Raw genomic sequence first — 18291 nt, forward strand, 5'->3', positions numbered from 1 at the left:
AACTTTATTTTTAGCTGCCAGTGGGAGGGGGCAGGATGGGAGGGAAAGTAAAGAAAACAGAAAAGGAGAGGGACAGCAGAGGCACAGAGGACTTCTCATACAGGACAGGGAACGACCAGGCATGGAGTGCCCCCTCATCCTTCACCTGTTCTTGCCTCTGATGTTCCTGACAGGTGAGGGAGGTTAACTTCTTGGTTTCTGGTGGGAATGGAAGATATGTTTGGAATTGGGACTTTAGGGTTAAAATTCTTTGGGAGTCAGGGTAGGAAGTTAACACTGATTCTACATTTCACATATGTGTGCGTGTACGCGTGTGCATTCTTATGCCCCTACATGACTGGTTCAATATTGAGACTGGCAGGAGATGAAACTGTCTTGGACCTTGCTAAGATTTGTATCTAATTGCATCAAACCTTTGTCCTAACCCTTTAGGAGTGAGGAGATAGAAAAGAAACAGGATGTGGCCATCCACGTGGCTAGTCTGATTCCTATTATCCCCCTCCTACTTCTCTGTACGCTTGGTGGTCCCTGAGGCCTGAGGCATAACTGACTATGTGGTCAGAACTCTGGGTTTATCTAACCAATGAATTACAGTTCCTGATCATACATCCCTGTCAATTTTCTGGATGCAAAAAGGCTCACATATAAGATACTTTCTGAAAATGAGCATGGTTTGGGGTAGTGCTTATAGCCATTGGTAGTGGTGGTTGGAGGGAAGCCTGAGGGAGGTTGTTCGGAAGTAAGGAGCAAGAAACAGTTGGGGAAAGAACCATGGGAGGGACAACAGGCCTGGAATTTTTCCTTGCCAGTGCCCTGTAATCTTTGTTTCCTAAAATACCAGCTCTGATTTTAAAGGGATTGGGATTGGAAGGGAAGAATCATCAAGGGCATGACTGGAGGTCTTTAGAGTGGCCCCAAAGTTGAGGAAACCATGGAGGTAAGCAGGGGGCAGTTGGGAAGGTAGATGAGTTAAAAAGGAAACAAGCTGCGGGAGACTGTGGAGTGATGGGACCCTTGGCAAGGATGGATGGCAAACTGTGTGTGTGGGCAGGCGGGTGGCCCCACCCAGTTAATTACCACTGAGGTTTCCAGGACTAGAATCAACCGGGGACCTAGACACTGGAGAAAGACAGTGAGAGTGTAAAAATGACACTGGGAGTCAAGAAGAGATAGAGAAGGAGAGACTCAGACAGTGTTCCTTAGCTTCATTTCCTTGCCCCTGTGGTCCTGGGTCTTGGGGGGAATTTGGAAGGAATGCTTGTTCTGGGGCTGCAGAAAAGCCTTCTCTTTCTTTTTACCCTCACAGTTTGGGGAAGAGAATGTGTAGGAGGAATGATGTGGAAAAGAGTAACTTGACCTTTCTAGACATGTCTGTGAATGAGATTTCAGGGTTGGGAGTGGAAACACAGCTGTACATCAGCCTGGCAGAGGGCTGCAGGTTAGACATCTGGACACAAACAGGAAGGGAATCATCCTTGCTTGGGGCTCTGAGTACATGACATTGACACAGGCCGGGAGAGCTTATGAGTGAAAAAGCAGGCAGATAGACTGAGATAAAGACGTTCCCTCACAGCTTCTCTCTGGCTGTGCCTCTCTAGTCATTCATTAACTCTGACCACTTCATGCTAACCTTATGATCCTGGCCCACAGGTCTCTGCTCTCCCTTTAACCTGGACGTGCATCACCCACGCCTATTCCCAGGGCCACCGGAGGCTGAATTTGGATACAGTGTCTTACAACACATTGGGGGTGGACAGCGATGGTGAGGAGGAACCAGAGGGCCATGGGGTTGGGACTGTGATAGTGCTGATAGGGACTCTAAACAAATCTGGACTTTTGAAAGTGGCTTAGGCTCTAAATTTGCCACCTCTGTGCCCTTACCCTCTGGCCTGTGTCAAGGGTCATGTTCACCCAATGCTTATATTCACATCCTCCTCCCAGGATGCTGGTGGGCGCCCCCTGGGATGGGCCTTCAGGTGACCGGAGGGGGGACGTTTATCGCTGCCCTGTAGGGGGGCCCCACAATGCCCCATGTGCCAAGGGCCACTTGGGTAAGAAGATGCCTGACCCTTCCCCTCCTAAGCCCTGACCTTGATGCCCTAGTAGCCTTGACCCCCTATACCTCAGCTTCTTCACCCCCAAAACCCATATACTCCCTGTCCCCAATTTGATATCGATCCCTTCTCATTTTCTTCCAAAATCACCCTGAACTCAAGCACGCTGTCTGTGACCCCATGATCTCATTCTCTTCCATCCCCCTCCAATCAGGTGACTATCAACTGGGAAATTCATCTCGTCCTGCTGTGAATATGCACCTGGGGATGTCTCTGTTAGAGACAGATGGTGATGGGGGATTCATGGTGAGCTAAGGAAAGGGTGGTGGCAGGGCCTCCTAAGGCCTATGGCAGAAAAAAAGAGTATCGTGGTAAGGGAAACTGGTTTATATGGAGGGATCAAGGCATTCAAAACCCTAGAAAGCAAGGTAGAGAATCTCAGGGAGTGGTCTTAATGCCTCCTTCAACTGGGAGCGTGTTCTCTGGGTGCCCTCCGAAGCCTGGAAGTAACTATTTCCCCCACTCATTCCCAGGCCTGTGCCCCTCTCTGGTCTCGTGCTTGCGGCAGCTCTGTCTTCAGTTCTGGGATATGTGCCCGTGTGGATGCTTCATTCCAGCCCCAGGGAAGCCTGGCACCCACTGCCCAACGTGAGCCAGAGGAAGGGTCTGAGGACTTAGTTCCCAGAAGGGGATGCTGGGTGGAAAAAGTTGGGACGAAGGGTATGATGCCTGGCAGAGGGCCTGTGTTGTGGCTATCCTCGTTGCTACCTAATGTTCCTGCAAAAGCCCATGTTCCTAACAGATTAGAATTCAGACTCCTTAGCAGGGCATCAAGACTCCATGATCTGATCTAACCAACTTCAAAAACTCAACTCATTCCTCCGCACACCCTGTAACTTGGCCATAGTAGTCACCTCACCATTCTCCTATGTGTCATCTATTTTCATACTTCCATCTCCCTTTGTTTTACGTATTCTATACCTAAATGCCTTTCCTCATATTCTCCTCTCCTCAAATATCTATAGTGCTCAATATCTTCTTAGCTGCTGCCTCCTTTAATTCCCCACCATCAGTGCCAATCCTCTTTTGTTTTTCCACAGCAAAGTGTTGTTTTCTCCCTAGCACTTAATTCCTTCTTCTTTATTTTTCAGTAATTATATATACGCCTGTCTCCTCTTTTATTCATTTCCATACTTACCCAGAGCCTGGCACAGTACTTTCCTTGCATGTAAGAAGAGCCTAATGAATGTTTGTATTGAATGAGCCCTCCCGTGACCTCTTTCCCTTGTTGCCCCCAGGCCAGTATCCTTCTACCTCTTTGTTCCCCATCACCATATCCTTCCTCCTAGGCTGTCCCACATACATGGATGTTGTCATTGTTTTGGATGGCTCCAACAGCATCTACCCCTGGTCTGAAGTTCAGACCTTCCTACGAAGACTGGTAGGGAGACTATTTATTGACCCGGAGCAGATACAGGTAAGAGAGGCAATGTGGACGGGCCCGGCGGGGGAGAGACAGGGAAAGAGGAGATAAATGTAGGTGGCATCTTTGGTAGCATTCAGGTGTCCATCTCCCCTCTCCCACATATTTTTTTCTTTCTCCTCTCCCCCAACCCACATACACACATTCCATTTGAGTGCACACTTTATTCCCAGGTGGGACTGGTACAGTATGGGGAGAGCCCTGTACATGAGTGGTCCCTGGGAGATTTCCGAACCAAGGAAGAAGTGGTGACAGCAGCAAGGAACCTCAGTCGGAGGGAGGGACGAGAAACAAAGACCGCCGAGGCAATAATGATGGCCTGGTGAGGCATTGTGAAGGGGAGTGTGGAGGCCAGAGTGATAAAAGCTTAGAAGGGCTAGGGGAGGGTTTGGAGTACAGTGTCTGCATCCCAAGATGTCTTGCATGTTTACCTTTGTATGTACACTAATGGCACGTGGAGGAAAGCAAAGTTGGCTGTCATTGCACTCCCTCTAATTGCATTTCTACGGTGTCTATATCTGTGTCTCTCCATGTCTCTGCTTTGTTTATCTTCACAGACAGAACTCTCCCTCTCTCCATCTCTTCACTACAACTTTGGTCCTGGCCCTCGGGTTCTCCAGCACTCCTGTCCTAGCCCATGATTCAAAGCCCATCTCTGGGAATATTCCCCTGACCTGACCATTCTTCTCTGTTCTATGTTTTCTTTTTTTATAAATTTTTTCTTTTTTTTATTTTCACTTCTTTTTTTTTTTTTTTTTTTTTGAAACAGAGTCTCACTCTGTTGCCCAGGCTAGAGTGAGTGCCGTAGCGTCAGCCTAGCTCACAGCAACCTCAAACTCCTGAGCTCAAGCGATCCTCCTGTCTCAGCCTCCCGAGTAGCTGGGACTACAGGCATGCACCACCATGCCCGGCTAATTTTTTCTATATATATTTTTAGCTGTCCATATAATTTCTTTCTATTTTTAGTGGACATGGGGTCTCGCTCTTGCTCAGGCTGGTCTCGAACTCCTGAGCTCAAACGATCCGCCCACCTCGGCCTCCCAGAGTGCTAGGATTACAGGCGTGAGCCACCTCGCCCGGCCTGTTTTCTTATTTATGCTCCCAATGCAATATTCGTTGAATGAATCTATGAATGAGTGAATTTTGTACTCATTTGCATTGATGATCTGCTACTCTGTATGTTCTATGACATTCAAACATTTGAGCTCTTACTCTGTGCCAGTGTTCATGTTAGGCACTTGGAAATGGCCTAAAAGGCAAGATGCCCGATCTTGGTGAACTGCTGATTACATTTAATCTTGTGTGTGTGTGTGTGTGTGTGTGTGTGTGTGTCTGCACACATCTGATCACACCTCATTTCTTTCTCTCTCAGCACAGAAGGGTTCAGTCAGTCCCGTGGGGGTCGACCCGAGGCTGCCAGGCTACTGGTTGTTGTCACTGACGGAGAATCACATGATGGAGAGGAGCTTCCTGCAGCACTAAAGGCCTGTGAGGCTGGAAGAGTGACACGCTATGGGATTGCAGTGAGAATCTACTCTGGATCTGGAAAGCTGGTGGGGGGTGGTGACTTGTGAACTTCCCAAGGCCTGAGAACTTGAGGAAAACAGGGGCATTAACAACTTCCCAGGCTTCAGCCACTTCACTTTAATTGACTGTTTTCTGTACCAGCTCTAACACAGCTAACAGACCCCATCTGGATCTCCTGACCGCAGGTCCTTGGTCACTACCTTCGGCGGCAGCGAGACCCCACCTCATTCCTGCGGGAAATTAGAGCTATTGCCAGTGATCCAGATGAGCGATTCTTCTTCAATGTCACAGATGAGGCTGCACTGACTGACATTGTAGATGCACTAGGAGACCGGATTTTTGGCCTTGAGGGTAATGATTACCTTGGAGAATGGAGGACAGGGTGTGGGGAGTTCTGGAGTGTAGGTGGGGTTCTGGAGTGAGTTCAGTAGGTCAAAGGTGGAACTGTCGTCCTCTGATATTGCCTCAATATATTCTCATGCCCAAGGGTCCCATGGAGAAAACGAAAGCTCCTTTGGGCTGGAAATGTCTCAGATTGGTTTCTCCACTCATCGGCTAAAGGTTGGACAGACTCTGACCCCCTCCATGTTGCCTCCCAACCTCTGACCTCTTCATGACTCCTTCCAACCTGTGACTCAGACAACTTCAACCCGAAGGCCCTTCCAGATTCTGCCTTTAACCAATCTCCACGCTGACCGTCCCACGCCTTTCCAACTGACCCCAGTGTACCCTCAGTGATCCTCTCACTCTTGGAGAGTTTTTTCTCCTTGTTCCCCACTGTCTTCTCAGGGATCCCATCTGGTTCTGTCCCACAGGATGGGATTCTCTTTGGGATGGTAGGGGCCTATGACTGGGGGGGCTCAGTGCTATGGCTTGAAGAAGGCCACCGCCTTTTCCCCCAACGAACGGCCCTGGAAGATGAGTTTCCCCCTGCATTGCAGAACCATGCAGCCTACCTGGGTGAGTAGCAGAAAGTTGCAGAGGACTTGGGGAGCAGGGGGAGGAAATGCTTCCCTAGTGGGGGTTATGAGGTACTCCCTCGTAATTCATGCAACTTCTCACTAATCTCTTGCTATTTCCCTTGGAACTGCCTCCTGTGCCTTTAGGGAACCCCCCCTACTCTGACTCTATCTTCTTTCCCTTTCACCTCTGATGCCTTGCACACTTCTAGGTTATTCTGTTTCCTCTATGCTTTTGCGGGGTGGACGCCGCCTCTTTCTCTCAGGAGCTCCTCGGTTTAGACATCGAGGAAAAGTCATCGCCTTCCAGCTTAAGAAAGATGGGGCTGTGAGGGTCGCCCAGAGCCTCCAGGGGGAGCAGGTAGGACATCCAAGGAAGGGTGGGACTCTTGAATCCCCAGGGACCTCCAGGCTGTGGGGGAAGAGTATGAAGGGGCAAGAGAGAGGCCTGAAAAGTCTGTGCTGAATTCTGGTTGGCAGAGTCTGTCAGGGATGTAAGGACCAGATTGGCAGGCTGGTGAGTGCTTCCCACTGAGTCCACTTGTCCACAATCACCTTCCCTTTTCTCTGGGGTCATCACCACCCACCACTCCCCAGATTGGCTCATACTTTGGTAGTGAGCTCTGCCCACTGGATACGGATAGGGATGGAACAACTGATGTCTTACTTGTGGCTGCCCCCATGTTCCTGGGACCCCAGAACAAGGAGACAGGACGTGTTTATGTGTATCTGGTTGGCCAGGTAAGACTTGCTGGGAACCCCTAGGACTTGTGTGTGGGGGATGGAGGGAGGAAAGAAGGAAATGCATATATATTTGAGGGCTTGGTGAGAGGTTGGGGTTTCCAAATTAGCATCTTCTGTCTTCTCCTCACCATCCACTAGCAGTCCTTGCTGATGCTTCAAGGAACACTTCAGCCAGAACCCCCCCAGGATGCTCGGTTTGGCTTTGCCATGGGTGCTCTTCCTGATCTGAACCAAGATGGTTTTGCTGATGTGGCTGTGGGGGCACCCCTGGAAGATGGGCACCAGGGAGCGCTGTACCTGTATCATGGAACCCAGAGTGGAGTCAGGCCCCATCCTGCCCAGGTCAGGAGTGCCCAAATAAAGTAGGGTCATGGTGATAGGAAGGGGAAGAGAGATGTGCCCTTTGCTTTTCAATAGTCGCCTTGGCTTGAGATCTGGACTGAACAAGGGCCTTTATCAGTAGGCAAAAAAGTAGGGCAGTAAGGGTAGGATAAAATTTGCCAAACTAGGAAATCCTGAACACAGGCAAGTTTCTCTTATTCCCATGCCTGATGGGAAAATTAGGAAGAGCCAGGCAGAAGTCCTGAGAAACCAGGTGTATGAGTCCATGCCTCAGTCTCCTCTCTATTCCTCTCAGCGGATTGCTGCTGTCTCCATGCCACAGGCCCTCAGCTACTTTGGCCGAAGTGTGGATGGCCGGCTAGACCTGGATGGAGATGATCTGGTAGATGTGGCTGTGGGTGCCCAGGGGGCAGCCATCCTGCTCAGGTGAGGGATCCCAGCTCAGGTAGCAGTGGACAGCGTAGCATAGCTGTCAAGAGCAAGGGTCTTAATGTCACAGACTTAGATTGGGTTTCTTGGTCAACTTACTCTGTGCCTCCATTCCTAGTTTATCAAATGGCAATCATAATAATACCTACCTTATAGTTTTATTGTGAGGATTAAATGGGATAATCCACGTAAAGGTTTTAACACAGTGCCTAGAATCTGATATGGTAAGTGCAGGTTGAATTGAATCTATTATCTTACTTCTGTCAGAGAGTTCAGGGGAGGGTGACACATGTGAATCCAGCCTCTTGTTTGTTTGACTACAGGGAGGCAAACACTGGGGTTGCACTTCTTGAAGGGCTCACCTCCTACTGCTAGAATTTCTTTCCCACCCCGTTCCCAGCTCCCGGCCCATTGTCCACCTGACCCCATCACTGGGGGTGACCCCACCAGCCATCAGCGTGGTTCAGAGGGACTGCAGGCGGCGAGGCCAGGAGGCAGTCTGCCTGACTGCAGCCCTTTGCTTCCAAGTGACTTCCCGCACTCCTGGTCGCTGGGATCGTCGATTCTGTGAGTGACTAGAGTGCAGCCTTGGCAACGCTCGACCCCTTGCCTGCCTTGGTCTCTGGACTCCCCTCCACCCTCACTCTTGCCTCCCCCATTCAGACATGCGGTTCACAGCATCACTGGATGAGTGGACAGCTGGGGTACGTGCAGCATTTGATGGCTCTGGCCAGAGGCTGTCCCCTCGGCGGCTCCGGCTCAGTGTGGGGAATGTCACTTGTGAGCAGCTGCACTTCCATGTGCTGGTGAGAAGGGGGAAGGAACTGCTTTGCATCAGGGCCTGAGGGTGAGGAGAAGTCTGGGTCAGAGGAGGAATTTCAGCTGGATCAGCAAGAAAGCCAAAGCCAGAAAAGTGCAATGATTCAGACTTTGGAGTCAGGCTGGTCTGGGTTTGAATCCTAGCTCTGCCATTTACTGCCTGTGAACTCTGGCAAGTCCCTTTACCTCCAAACTTCAGTTTCCTTGTCTGCAAAGGGGCAATAATAATAATAATAACAATAACTATATCATAGGAGTTGTATTAGAATTGAGTTTAAAAGTATTGATGAAACCTTAGGACAGTGCCCAGCACACGGAAAGTGTTTCATAAATGATCACTACAATTATTACATTCTGCCAGGGGCCTGGGTTGTACCCCTAACCCTGGCTCCTCATGATCTTAGACTCTGGTTTCCCTCAGGATACATCAGATTACCTCCGGCCAGTGGCCTTGACTGTGACCTTCGCCTTGGACAATACCACAAAGCCAGGGCCTGTCCTGGAAGAGGGCTCACCCACCTCTATACGAAAGCTGGTCAGCAGTGCCAAGCTCTGCCCTGCCCCTGGGTCCCAAAACTGCCACCACCACCCCACCCCCGCTGGTGAATTCAAGAGAAAAGGGAAGAGGGAGACATGAATCATGGTGAAATCTGACCAGGGCCCCTCTAATCAAAATATATCCACTCTTCTCTTTTCACTTTCCCCCAGTTCCATTTCTTTCTCTATGCCCTCCTCTCTCAGCCCTCAGTATCTTCTGTTTCTTCTAGGTTCCCTTCTCCAAGGATTGTGGCCCTGACAATGAATGTATCACAGACCTGGTGCTTCAAGCTAATATGGACATTAGAGGCTCCAGGTTGGATGCATGCACTGGGCAAACCAGGGTGACTTGGGAAAAACTGGAAGGGACTTGAAGGGAGCTAGGGGTTGTTTCTTACCCATGATAACAAAAATGAGACTTTTGGCATGCCCTCAGCTCCTGGTCTCTCCTTTATTCACCACTCCCAGGAAGGCCCCATTCGTGGTTCAAGGTGGCCGGCGGAAAGTGCTGGTATCTGCAACTCTGGAGAACAGAAAGGAAAATGCCTACAACACTAGCCTGAGTCTCAGCTTCTCTAGAAACCTCCACATGGCCAGTCTCACTGCTCAGGTGCCCTTGGAGGAGGGGGTGTGGGAGGAGGAAAGAAAGGAGGAGGAAGAAGATTGGGGTATTGGCCTTATCTGTGAGGTGCCCTGAAGGAAGTCTCAGCGTTTATAGGCTGTAGGTAGGATAGCAGGGGCACCTCCAGCTTCTACCCCCATTCCTCTGCCCTCAGAGGGACAGCCCAGTAAAGGTGGAATGCACAGCCCCTTCCGTTCATGCCCGGCTCTGCAGTGTGGGTCATCCTGTCTTCCAGACTGGAGCCAAGGTTTGTTGGGATCCAGGGTGAAAAGGGGGCTCTGGGAGAGCAGGAGCTGGGATCCAAGGGTCCTGGGAGTTCAGGGAAGGGGTACAAGGGCTTCTGTTCTTCTGTAGTTGTTCCATGGGAAAGAATCTACCACTGCCTTATGTCCCCTGCTCCCAGGTGACCTTTCTGCTAGAGTTTGAGTTTAGCTGCTCCTCCCTCCTGAGCCAGGTCTTTGTAAAGCTGACTGCTACCAGGTAAGAACAAAGGGAATATCCTCCCAGACTTCTCCTATTGGGTCTTGACTGGAGGGGTGGGAAGGAACAGCATTGACTCCTTTTTTTAGCAGAGAGGGGTGTCTGAAGAGTGGTTGGATGTGAGCTTCTCTCCCCTGACCCTACAGCAATAGCCTGGAGAGAAATGGGACCCTTCAAGATAATATAGCCCAGACCTCAGCCTACATCCAGTATGAGCCTCATCTCCTGTTCTCTAGGTATGGCCTGGCTCCTAGCTGGGACCCAGTTCTGACCCCAGACTCATACATACCCTGTATGTTTCTTCCCTTTCCTTCCATGTTTTTCAGAGTTTCTAGAAACCCATACCCTTGGGGATGCTGAATCTTTTTGCCCTAAATCCCATATACTCTGAACCTTCTCTTTCAAGCATCTTACTTTCTTAGGTATAGGGTTTTGCCGGGCCCTAGGCATTGGAGCTGGGATGAAGGGTTATGGGATGTGGCCATAACGTTTGTATCAAGTCTATGTCATGTTCCATTTCTGTCTTCTCCATGTACCCCCATCTCTTTGTCCATGTGCTGTTCCTGCCTTCCCTGAATCCATGTCTGTGTGCTGTGTCTGTCATGGCTGTGACCATGTATTTCCTGACTTGGTGTTCACACAGTGAGTCCACCCTGCATCGCTATGAGGTTCACCCGTATGGGACCCTCCCAGTGGGTCCTGGCCCTGAATTCAAAACCACTGTTAGGGTGAGAAGCTGGAGGGGTCTTGGCATGAGGGGGGTGGGAGCAACAGTGGTACAGGAGAAGGATGGGAAGAGTCTCTCTCGGATTTCAATGGTATCTAGGGTGAAGGGGAACAGATGAGGATGGGTCGTCTTCTGTCTCCCGCCTCTTCCCATTTTCCATCCTCCTCTCAGGTTCAGAACCTCGGATGCTATGTGGTCAATGGCCTCACCATCTCAGCCCTCCTTCCAGCTGTGGCCCATGGGGGCAATTACTTCCTATCACTGTCTCAAGTCATCACTAACAATGTGAGTCTGGCCTATGAGTGCATGGAATCCTGCCATCTTGAGCTGGTGGATTCACTGAAGCTGGACACCACAACAGCTCCCTATCTGTTGGGCCACTGCTCTCAGGACTCCTCCCTCTGGAGGACCTTTCTTTTACATGTGTGCCTTCTTTGGGAGGAAAGAAAGGGATTATAAAGGGAAGAACAATCGCTTCTCGGCCTTTTGGCTAAGATCAAGTGTAGTATAAAGGGAAGAACAAGAGTGTGGGTAGTATGTCCCTGCTCAGCCTGGAGTGGCTGGCCTAACCCCATTAGGAGGGTCTTTCAAGTTGGATCTTCCTCTAGGCAAGCTGCACAGTGCAGAACCTGACTGATCCCCCAGGGCCGCCTGTGCATCCAGAGGAACTTCAGCACACAGACAGATTGGTATGAATGACAAGAGGGTGTCTGGAATGGGAATTCAAGTAGAGTCGGGTGCCTTGGGACAGCAGGGTGGGAGCCGGAGGGAGGAAGAAGGGATCTTTCCAGCCCAGGGTCCTGATCGCCTGTCCATCTCTTCTGGTAGAATGGGAGCAATACTCGGTGTCAGGTGGTGAGGTGCCACCTTGGGCAGCTGGCAAAGGGGACTGAGGTTTCTGTTGGACTACTGAGGCTGGTTCACAATGAATTTTTCCGGAGGGTAAAGCTTTCTTTTTCTACTATTCTCCCCTTCTGTTCCTATCTGGAATTTTAGCATAGGTTTTGAAGGTAGACAGATCCATGTTCAAGTTTTGCTTTTGCATCTTATTAGCTTTGATGGTGAGCAAGTTACTTCATCTCTCTAAGCTTCTTTTTCCTGATCTCTAAAATAAGGAAGATGATACCTACTTCATGGGGTTGTTATAAAGAATAAATGAATAATGATCTGGATATATGGTGAACACTCAATAAAACCTAGTTATTGTCCTTGTATTTTCCTCCATTTACCATTCCTTAGTGCTATATCAATGATCAATCAACATTTATGGGATACCTAAGTTTAATCAGTTAATAATCAACTGCCTATTATATCAAAGGCCTGTATTAGGTTGATACTGAGGAGAATATCCCTAACGTTTAGCCCGATGCCTAACTCATTGTAAGTGCTTAATACATTTTTGTTAAATGAATGAATAAATAATTGCTATTACATGCAGGATGTGTATTAGGGAGCAGTGGGAAATGAGATTATAGGTTGAGAGGGATCTAGATTATCAAAGGTCTCTGAAGCTAGGGAAATAAAATTGAACTAAATATGATAGGCAGTTAGGAGTCAGTGAGAGTTCCTAAGCAGGGAAATGACATCTTAATTATAACAGCTAGTTAGCACTAGGAGTTTATATTGTGCTTTCCCATATATCATCTACTTTGAATAACACAAGATGCCTGGAATGTAGATATCTGTTTTAGGGAAGTTAAGTCTGGCAAACCATCTTTTCTCTTAGTGTGGTTTTCTTTATCCTTCTTTGGTATCTTTTCTTCATGCATTTATTCATTCTTTCAACAAAGATTTATTGAGAACCACTGCATACTTGGCACTGTGCTAGGCACTAGGCACTGGGACATGGAGGTTAGCAAGACAGCCCTTAACCTCAAGGATCTTATCATTCAGTGGCGAAAGACAGAGAAGTAAACACCAGGGTTGGTGAGAGTTAGGAGGAAACATTGCCCTACTCCTCAGTGGGCATGACATCTAAACTTTGACCTGGCCGGGCGCGGTGGCTCACGCCTGTAATCCTAGCACTCTGGGAGGCCGAGGTGGGCGGATCGTTTGAGCTCAGGAGTTCGAGACCAGCCTGAGCAAGAGCGAGACCCCACCTCTACTAAAAATAGAAAGAAATTATATGGACAGCTAAAAAATATATATAGAAAAAATTAGCCGGGCATGGTGGCGCATGCCTGTAGTCCCAGCTACTCGGGAGGCTGAGACAGGAGGATCGCTTGAGCTCAGGAGTTTGAGGTTGCTGTGAGCTAGGCTGACGCCACGGCACTCACTCTAGCCTGGGCAACAGAGTGAGACTCTGTCTCAAAAAAAAAAAATAAATAAAAAAAAAAAAAATAAACTTTGACCTAAAGGAAGGGTGGAGGCTAGACAAAGGGAAGGGGAGTAGAATGCATTTCAGGTAAACAGCAGATATGATGGACCAGAGGCTTTCCATCTGTTACCTTTCTTCTCATTTCCCATTAGTTGTCAACATTTCCTTTTGGTCTTAATTGCCCTGGAAGTTGTGCCTCTCAGCCTCAACTTTGCTCTTGAGGTTCCAAAGACCCACACTACCTGATGAAGGCTCACATTAAATGTCTTCCTCTCCACTTGTTCAATAGGTCAAGTTCAAGTCTCTGACAGTGGTCAGCACCTTCGAGCTGGGCACTGAGGAGGGCAGTGTCCTACAGCTGACTGAAGCCTCCCGTTGGAGTGAGGTGGGGCTGGAGACTGGGTTTGAGAGCTGTGAAAATAGCTGATGATGGGGATGAGGGATGGGAGATTTTTCCAAATAAAGCCATCTCCATTAGGCAGCAGTGAGTGAGTCCAAAGTGAAAATCAGGATACTAGAGTTCCACTGCCTCCATTCCTGCCTCAGTTTCTTTCTTTTGAGTAGAAAGAAGTTATTTATTCTATCTGGGGGGTGGCTTTGCTAGAATGTTGGGTGAGGCTATCTGGGTTAAAGGGTGCATGTAAAAAAAGAACTCTTCTCCCCAAATAGAGCCTCCTGGAGGTGATTCAGACCCGCCCTACCCTTATCTCCCTGTGGATCCTCATCGGCAGTGTCCTTGGGGGGCTACTCCTGCTGGCCCTCCTTGTCTTCTGCCTGTGGAAGGTAAGCACTGCTTTGGTGGGGAGTAGGGAGCATGGTGCCCACGAGTTGAAGGATTACAGCAGGGGAACAGGATTTGTGCCGGGCAGCTAAGCAGGCTGTGTATGTCATGTCCCTATCTTCTTCACTGTAATCCATAAATGCTGGTTGAATTAAACTAAGCCAAATAAAATAAATTTGAATCTCATTTTTGGAAGCAGAACAAAAGTAAAGACCTCAGATAAGTCTGAGGGCTATTGGCAAGGTCCCCAGTCAAGGCATTTGGCGATGACTCTTATCTCTTCCTCTACAGCTTGGCTTCTTTGCCCGTAAGAAAATCCCTGAGGAAGAAAAAAGAGAAGAGAAGTTGGAGCAATGAATATAGAATAAGACTCTAGAAAGGCCTCCCTGGCAGCTTCTTCAAGAGACTTGCATAAGAGCAGAGATTTGGGGGCTCATATGGGACAAGAAGAGCCTCTGGACTGTCTCCCCAGACCAGCTGCCTGACTTGACTTTTGAGTCACGGGGACGCTGCTGGCAAGAGATGAGGCTTTACCTCAGACAAGAAGGGCTGGCACCAAAACCAGCAACGCTCCCACCCCGTGCTCCCCTCCTCCTTATGATCCTGGTTCCATACCCAACATTGGGGCCTTTGTTTGGGGCCCATTTTTCCCCATCCCCAGGAATTAAGAATTTTTTTGCCCAGGTCCCTGATTCCTTTCAGATTCCCTCTTTGTCCTCCCTCACAATTTGGAAAGGATAAGGATTATCTTGCTCCATTCTCCCACCCTCTCACCTTCCTGCCTGCTCCCCACTCCACAGGAGGGAGCTGAGGTTGGCTTGAAAGGAGTAAAGTCAACATCTGCTGCTTTCCTGTGGAGTCTGGTGATTCATAGAGCAGGATGGGGAGAGTCAACAGGAAAAAAGGAGGGAGGAGGAAAAGCCACAAGAGACATTTTGTACAATTCCAAGGAACAGAGAAGCCTTTAGACAGGCAACTGCCATCCCCCCTGAAACCTGAGATTTTGTGGTGCACTCGGCCGCCCTCAGGTGCTGGTGAAACGGAGCTGCCCCCAGGCTTGCTGGCCATGGGCTTCTCGACTCACAGCCTTCCCTGGGAGCAAAGCCAGGGCCTGATGCCCGATTTTCTGGAGCCAGGGGCCCCCAGGTGGCTGGAACTGGGATAGCAGGGAAGGCTGGGTGCTCTAGGCAGTGTTTTCTCTATTTCTCTCAGGCCTTATTCACTCTTGAGCTTTCCTTGGGGCCTCCTTATAGAAAGCAGAAAGAAGAGAGAGGATTGCTGCTTGATGATGGGAAACCCTTCCACCTTACTGGCTTTGGGAAGCAGCAGCCCCATGGATCTGAACGAGTGGGGTCTGCATGAAGATGCCAAAGCAGTTGGCATGAGGTCTCTGGGGAGCAAGGCCTCGCTTGCTCAGCACTGGTTGTGTAGCACAAACAGCTTTTAGGAAAATGTTTCTAGGACAACTCTAGTCATATCTTGTAGGGTTCATATGGTGGAATCAGTTTTCCAGCCCTTTACTGGAAATCCCCAAGTTAATTTCCATCTCTGACCCCCACCCTTCCCTACCTTCATGTTTTGGTCATGGCCAGTAAAGGCAATTGGATTCTCATAAATAACTGGGTAACTGATATTTTTTTGTAATCAAGATTTTGGATATTGAAGTCAGTTATTAGTCTCCAGAGCACAGCTCTGATAGCCAGTTGAAGAATCAGCACTCATTTTGAGCTGAGAAGGGAGAAGATGTGATCAGGTAGTTGACTAGCTGCCACAGAACCTGTCCTCCCAGGCTGCTCCTGAGGCCTGACCACAATGTTTATTTTGGCATGTCTCTGGCCTTCTGCAGAGGGCCACCCTCATGGGCATTGTCTCTATTTCTTAGCAGGGTGGACAGTATATCAGATGGTTAGAACAAATAAAATTCAGTGTCAAATGACTTCTGGCTCTATTTGAGTTCCCTAGGATATAGGCTGCTTAGTAACGGCGAGAGGTAGATTCTTGTTTGGCCTGAGATCTTACAGAGTGGAGCCTCTGAAAGGCAAAGTTATGAAGTATTTCAGATGTTTTCTGTGATTTTCCCACTGCAGATGCGCTCCAGCCTCCTGCAATTCTCACCTACCTAATTAACCATAGAGTGTAAAGTATGTAGACTTGGGAAGCACATAGGCCATAGGCCTATATTGAAATCCCAGGTCTTCTATTTATTAGCTATGTGACCTTGAACAAGTCATAACTTCCCCGAGGCTCAGATAACAGTAAGAGGCTGTATAGTCCAGTGGTTAAGAATGAAGACAGATCTGGGTTTAAATCCAGGCTGTACCACTAAAATCTGTTTGACCTGGGACACATTAACTTCTCTAAGTCTTGGCTTTCTCATCTTTAAACCTATTAGTTTCAAGAGGACTAAATGAGATAATCCAAGTGCATATATAGTCACTGCTCAATAAATGATAACTATTATTATAAAAATATTTTGTCATAAAATAATCTACCCTACCTTGTGTTGTGAAGATTAAGTGAGAAGGTTTATTGAAGCAACAGGTGGTGTTCTTGTTCTGATGACCCATCTCCCAGACCCTGAAAATTTGTTTCTTCTACATGCTATTGTCTCCGTCCACTAAATCTTGTCCTATGCTTCATCTCATTTGAAGCTCTTGAGGTCATAATTAGCTGATTAATTTAAGGTTCTAATTGTGGAAATCAAATCTATTTTATTTCTTTAGATGCCTAGGTATCTTCTGGGCTCCTCTTGAGACAACCAGAGTTCTTCAGTATCCTCAAGGAACATGTGCACTTAAGCAGTGGCCTTCTAGAGACCAAGTCTCTGCCTCTGTTGCCTAACCCTGAGACTTGTGGCCTGTCTGGCCTATTAGGCAGGGACACCATTCTCTGTCAAGCTGGTGAGTTGTTTTGTGCCAGGAAAGGGTCCACGGTGGCCCTCAGTGCACTTCATATAGGCTATAACTTGATCAATCTTTATGGAGCATACTGTTTCTGCAGCTGAGACTGAGGCCATACTTATGTTGACAGACTTCCCTCACTTTTTTACCTTCAGCCAGCCCCCAAATGGAGGTGGATTTCTTTGACAGCTGGTTTATCTAATTCTTTATCTATATAACTAAAAGAGCATTCAAAAAACAAACAAACAAACAAACAAACAAACAACAAAACCCTGTGCTCACCAGTAGTAATACAGCAAGAATAAAAGCCCCAAATAATTCATATCTTTAATCATAATTTTGACAATAAAGGGAAAACATTTATTCTCAATATTGTAAGTAAAGGTAAGCTCCTCTCCTCAAAGACAGTTACTATGTCTAATTTGTTTTTCCATTCATGCAGTTTACAATACTGTGCCTGGTACATATTGGATACACAATAATTGCTGGGTGAATAAATAATAAGAGAACTAAGTGGAAGATTTCAGTCAAATCCTGATCAAAGGAGAGTTGGAACTTGAATCTACACAATGCCAAAATAATCGATAATCATCTTTGGTGGGGACATTTCTGTCAGTTATCTAATTATTATTATTATTTTTTTTTTGTCTTGCTCTGCTGTCTGGGCTAAAGTGCAGTGGTGTCATTATAGCTCACTGCAACCTCAAACTCCTGGGCTCAAGTGATCCTTTGCCTCAGCCTCTGGAGTAACTGGGACTCCAGGCTTGGCCCACAATGCCTAGCTAATTTTTCTATTTTTAGTAGAGATGGAGTCTCACTCTTGCTCGGGCTGGTCTGGAACTCCTGAGCTCAAGCGATCCTCTCACCTCCGCCTCCCAGAGTGCAAGGATTACAGGCGTGAGCCACCATGACCAGTCTCCATTTCTTCTTCTTCTTCCATTTTTTTTTTCATTCATTCACTCATTGGATATTAAACCCCTAATATCTGCTAGGCAATGGGAGTAATATAAAAACAATTTCTACCATCAAAGAGCCCAGTCCAGTAGGGGAAACAAATATGTAAACAAATAATGGCAAATACAAAGAGTTGGTTGCAATGTAATATATCAGTAAGTACCAGGAGTATGTCACACACAAGAGGCACACTGTTAGGGGTGGGGTGACAGGGTTGTAAAGGAAAACTTTACAGAAAAAATAATTTGGCCTGGGGGCCATCAAGGGTGAGAGGAGGCATTACAGAGCGGATTAATCACCAGCTGCAAATGGAATTGTAGTAAATTAGAACAGTTTCAGTGTTTAGGCTCTTTTGTGAAAGTAAACCATGTAAGAACTTTGGGCTTATTCTATAGGTTTTCATATGCATTTTAATGGGCTCTCTAGGGCTGCAGGGAGGAGAAAGGAGAGACGGGAAAATCCCCCCGGCTGTGACTGACTGTTAAGCAAGAATTACTGAGAATCTGAACTAAAACGGCAGTGGAAATAGTGAAGACAGATTTTGGGTTTTTTTTTTTTTTTTGCTTTTTAAATTTTTAATTTTTGTTTATTTATTTATTTATTTATTTGTGGAAGC

The 18291-nt window shown here is 47.8% G+C and overlaps 1 protein-coding gene across 3 annotated transcripts; it reads left to right on the top strand.

Annotated features, from left to right (window-relative positions):
* The first annotated feature begins 85 nt into the window (after nt 1–85).
* On the top strand, nt 86–15757 carry ITGA10 (integrin subunit alpha 10). 3 transcript variants are annotated; one of them, XM_069480709.1, is made up of 30 exons: nt 86–173; nt 1651–1762; nt 1942–2051; nt 2269–2360; nt 2588–2702; nt 3404–3531; nt 3711–3859; nt 4910–5060; nt 5250–5415; nt 5552–5625; nt 5880–6024; nt 6236–6384; nt 6621–6764; nt 6906–7109; nt 7405–7535; nt 7939–8105; nt 8202–8344; nt 8779–8892; nt 9125–9210; nt 9363–9504; nt 9671–9763; nt 9920–9996; nt 10143–10232; nt 10640–10724; nt 10895–11008; nt 11332–11412; nt 11552–11665; nt 13330–13425; nt 13710–13823; nt 14113–15757. In XM_069480709.1, exons 1-30 carry the CDS (start codon nt 122–124, stop codon nt 14176–14178), a joined length of 3504 nt encoding a protein of 1167 aa, XP_069336810.1. In that variant the 5' UTR covers nt 86–121; the 3' UTR covers nt 14179–15757. The 3 variants fall into 3 exon arrangements, with proteins under 3 accessions (XP_069336810.1, XP_069336812.1, XP_069336811.1); XM_069480711.1 differs by lacking the exons at nt 1942–2051; nt 2269–2360; nt 2588–2702; XM_069480710.1 differs by lacking the exons at nt 1651–1762; nt 1942–2051; nt 2269–2360; nt 2588–2702.
* Nucleotides 15758–18291: the final 2534 nt, after the last annotated feature.

This window comes from Eulemur rufifrons, chromosome 8 (assembly GCF_041146395.1).
Source record: "Eulemur rufifrons isolate Redbay chromosome 8, OSU_ERuf_1, whole genome shotgun sequence".
NCBI lineage: Eukaryota > Metazoa > Chordata > Mammalia > Primates > Lemuridae > Eulemur > Eulemur rufifrons.

What these genes read in the sequence shown, in the direction of transcription:
- ITGA10 (XM_069480709.1), top strand. Translation starts at nt 122, where the DNA reads ATGGAGTGCCCCCTCATCCTTCACCTGTTCTTGCCTCTGATGTTCCTG. An exon ending in ACAATGAATTTTTCCGGAGG is followed by an intron (nt 11,666 to 13,329) that starts GTAAAGCTTTCT and finishes CTTGTTCAATAG; the next exon opens with GTCAAGTTCAAGTCTCTGAC. An exon ending in TTGTCTTCTGCCTGTGGAAG is followed by an intron (nt 13,824 to 14,112) that starts GTAAGCACTGCT and finishes CTTCCTCTACAG; the next exon opens with CTTGGCTTCTTTGCCCGTAA.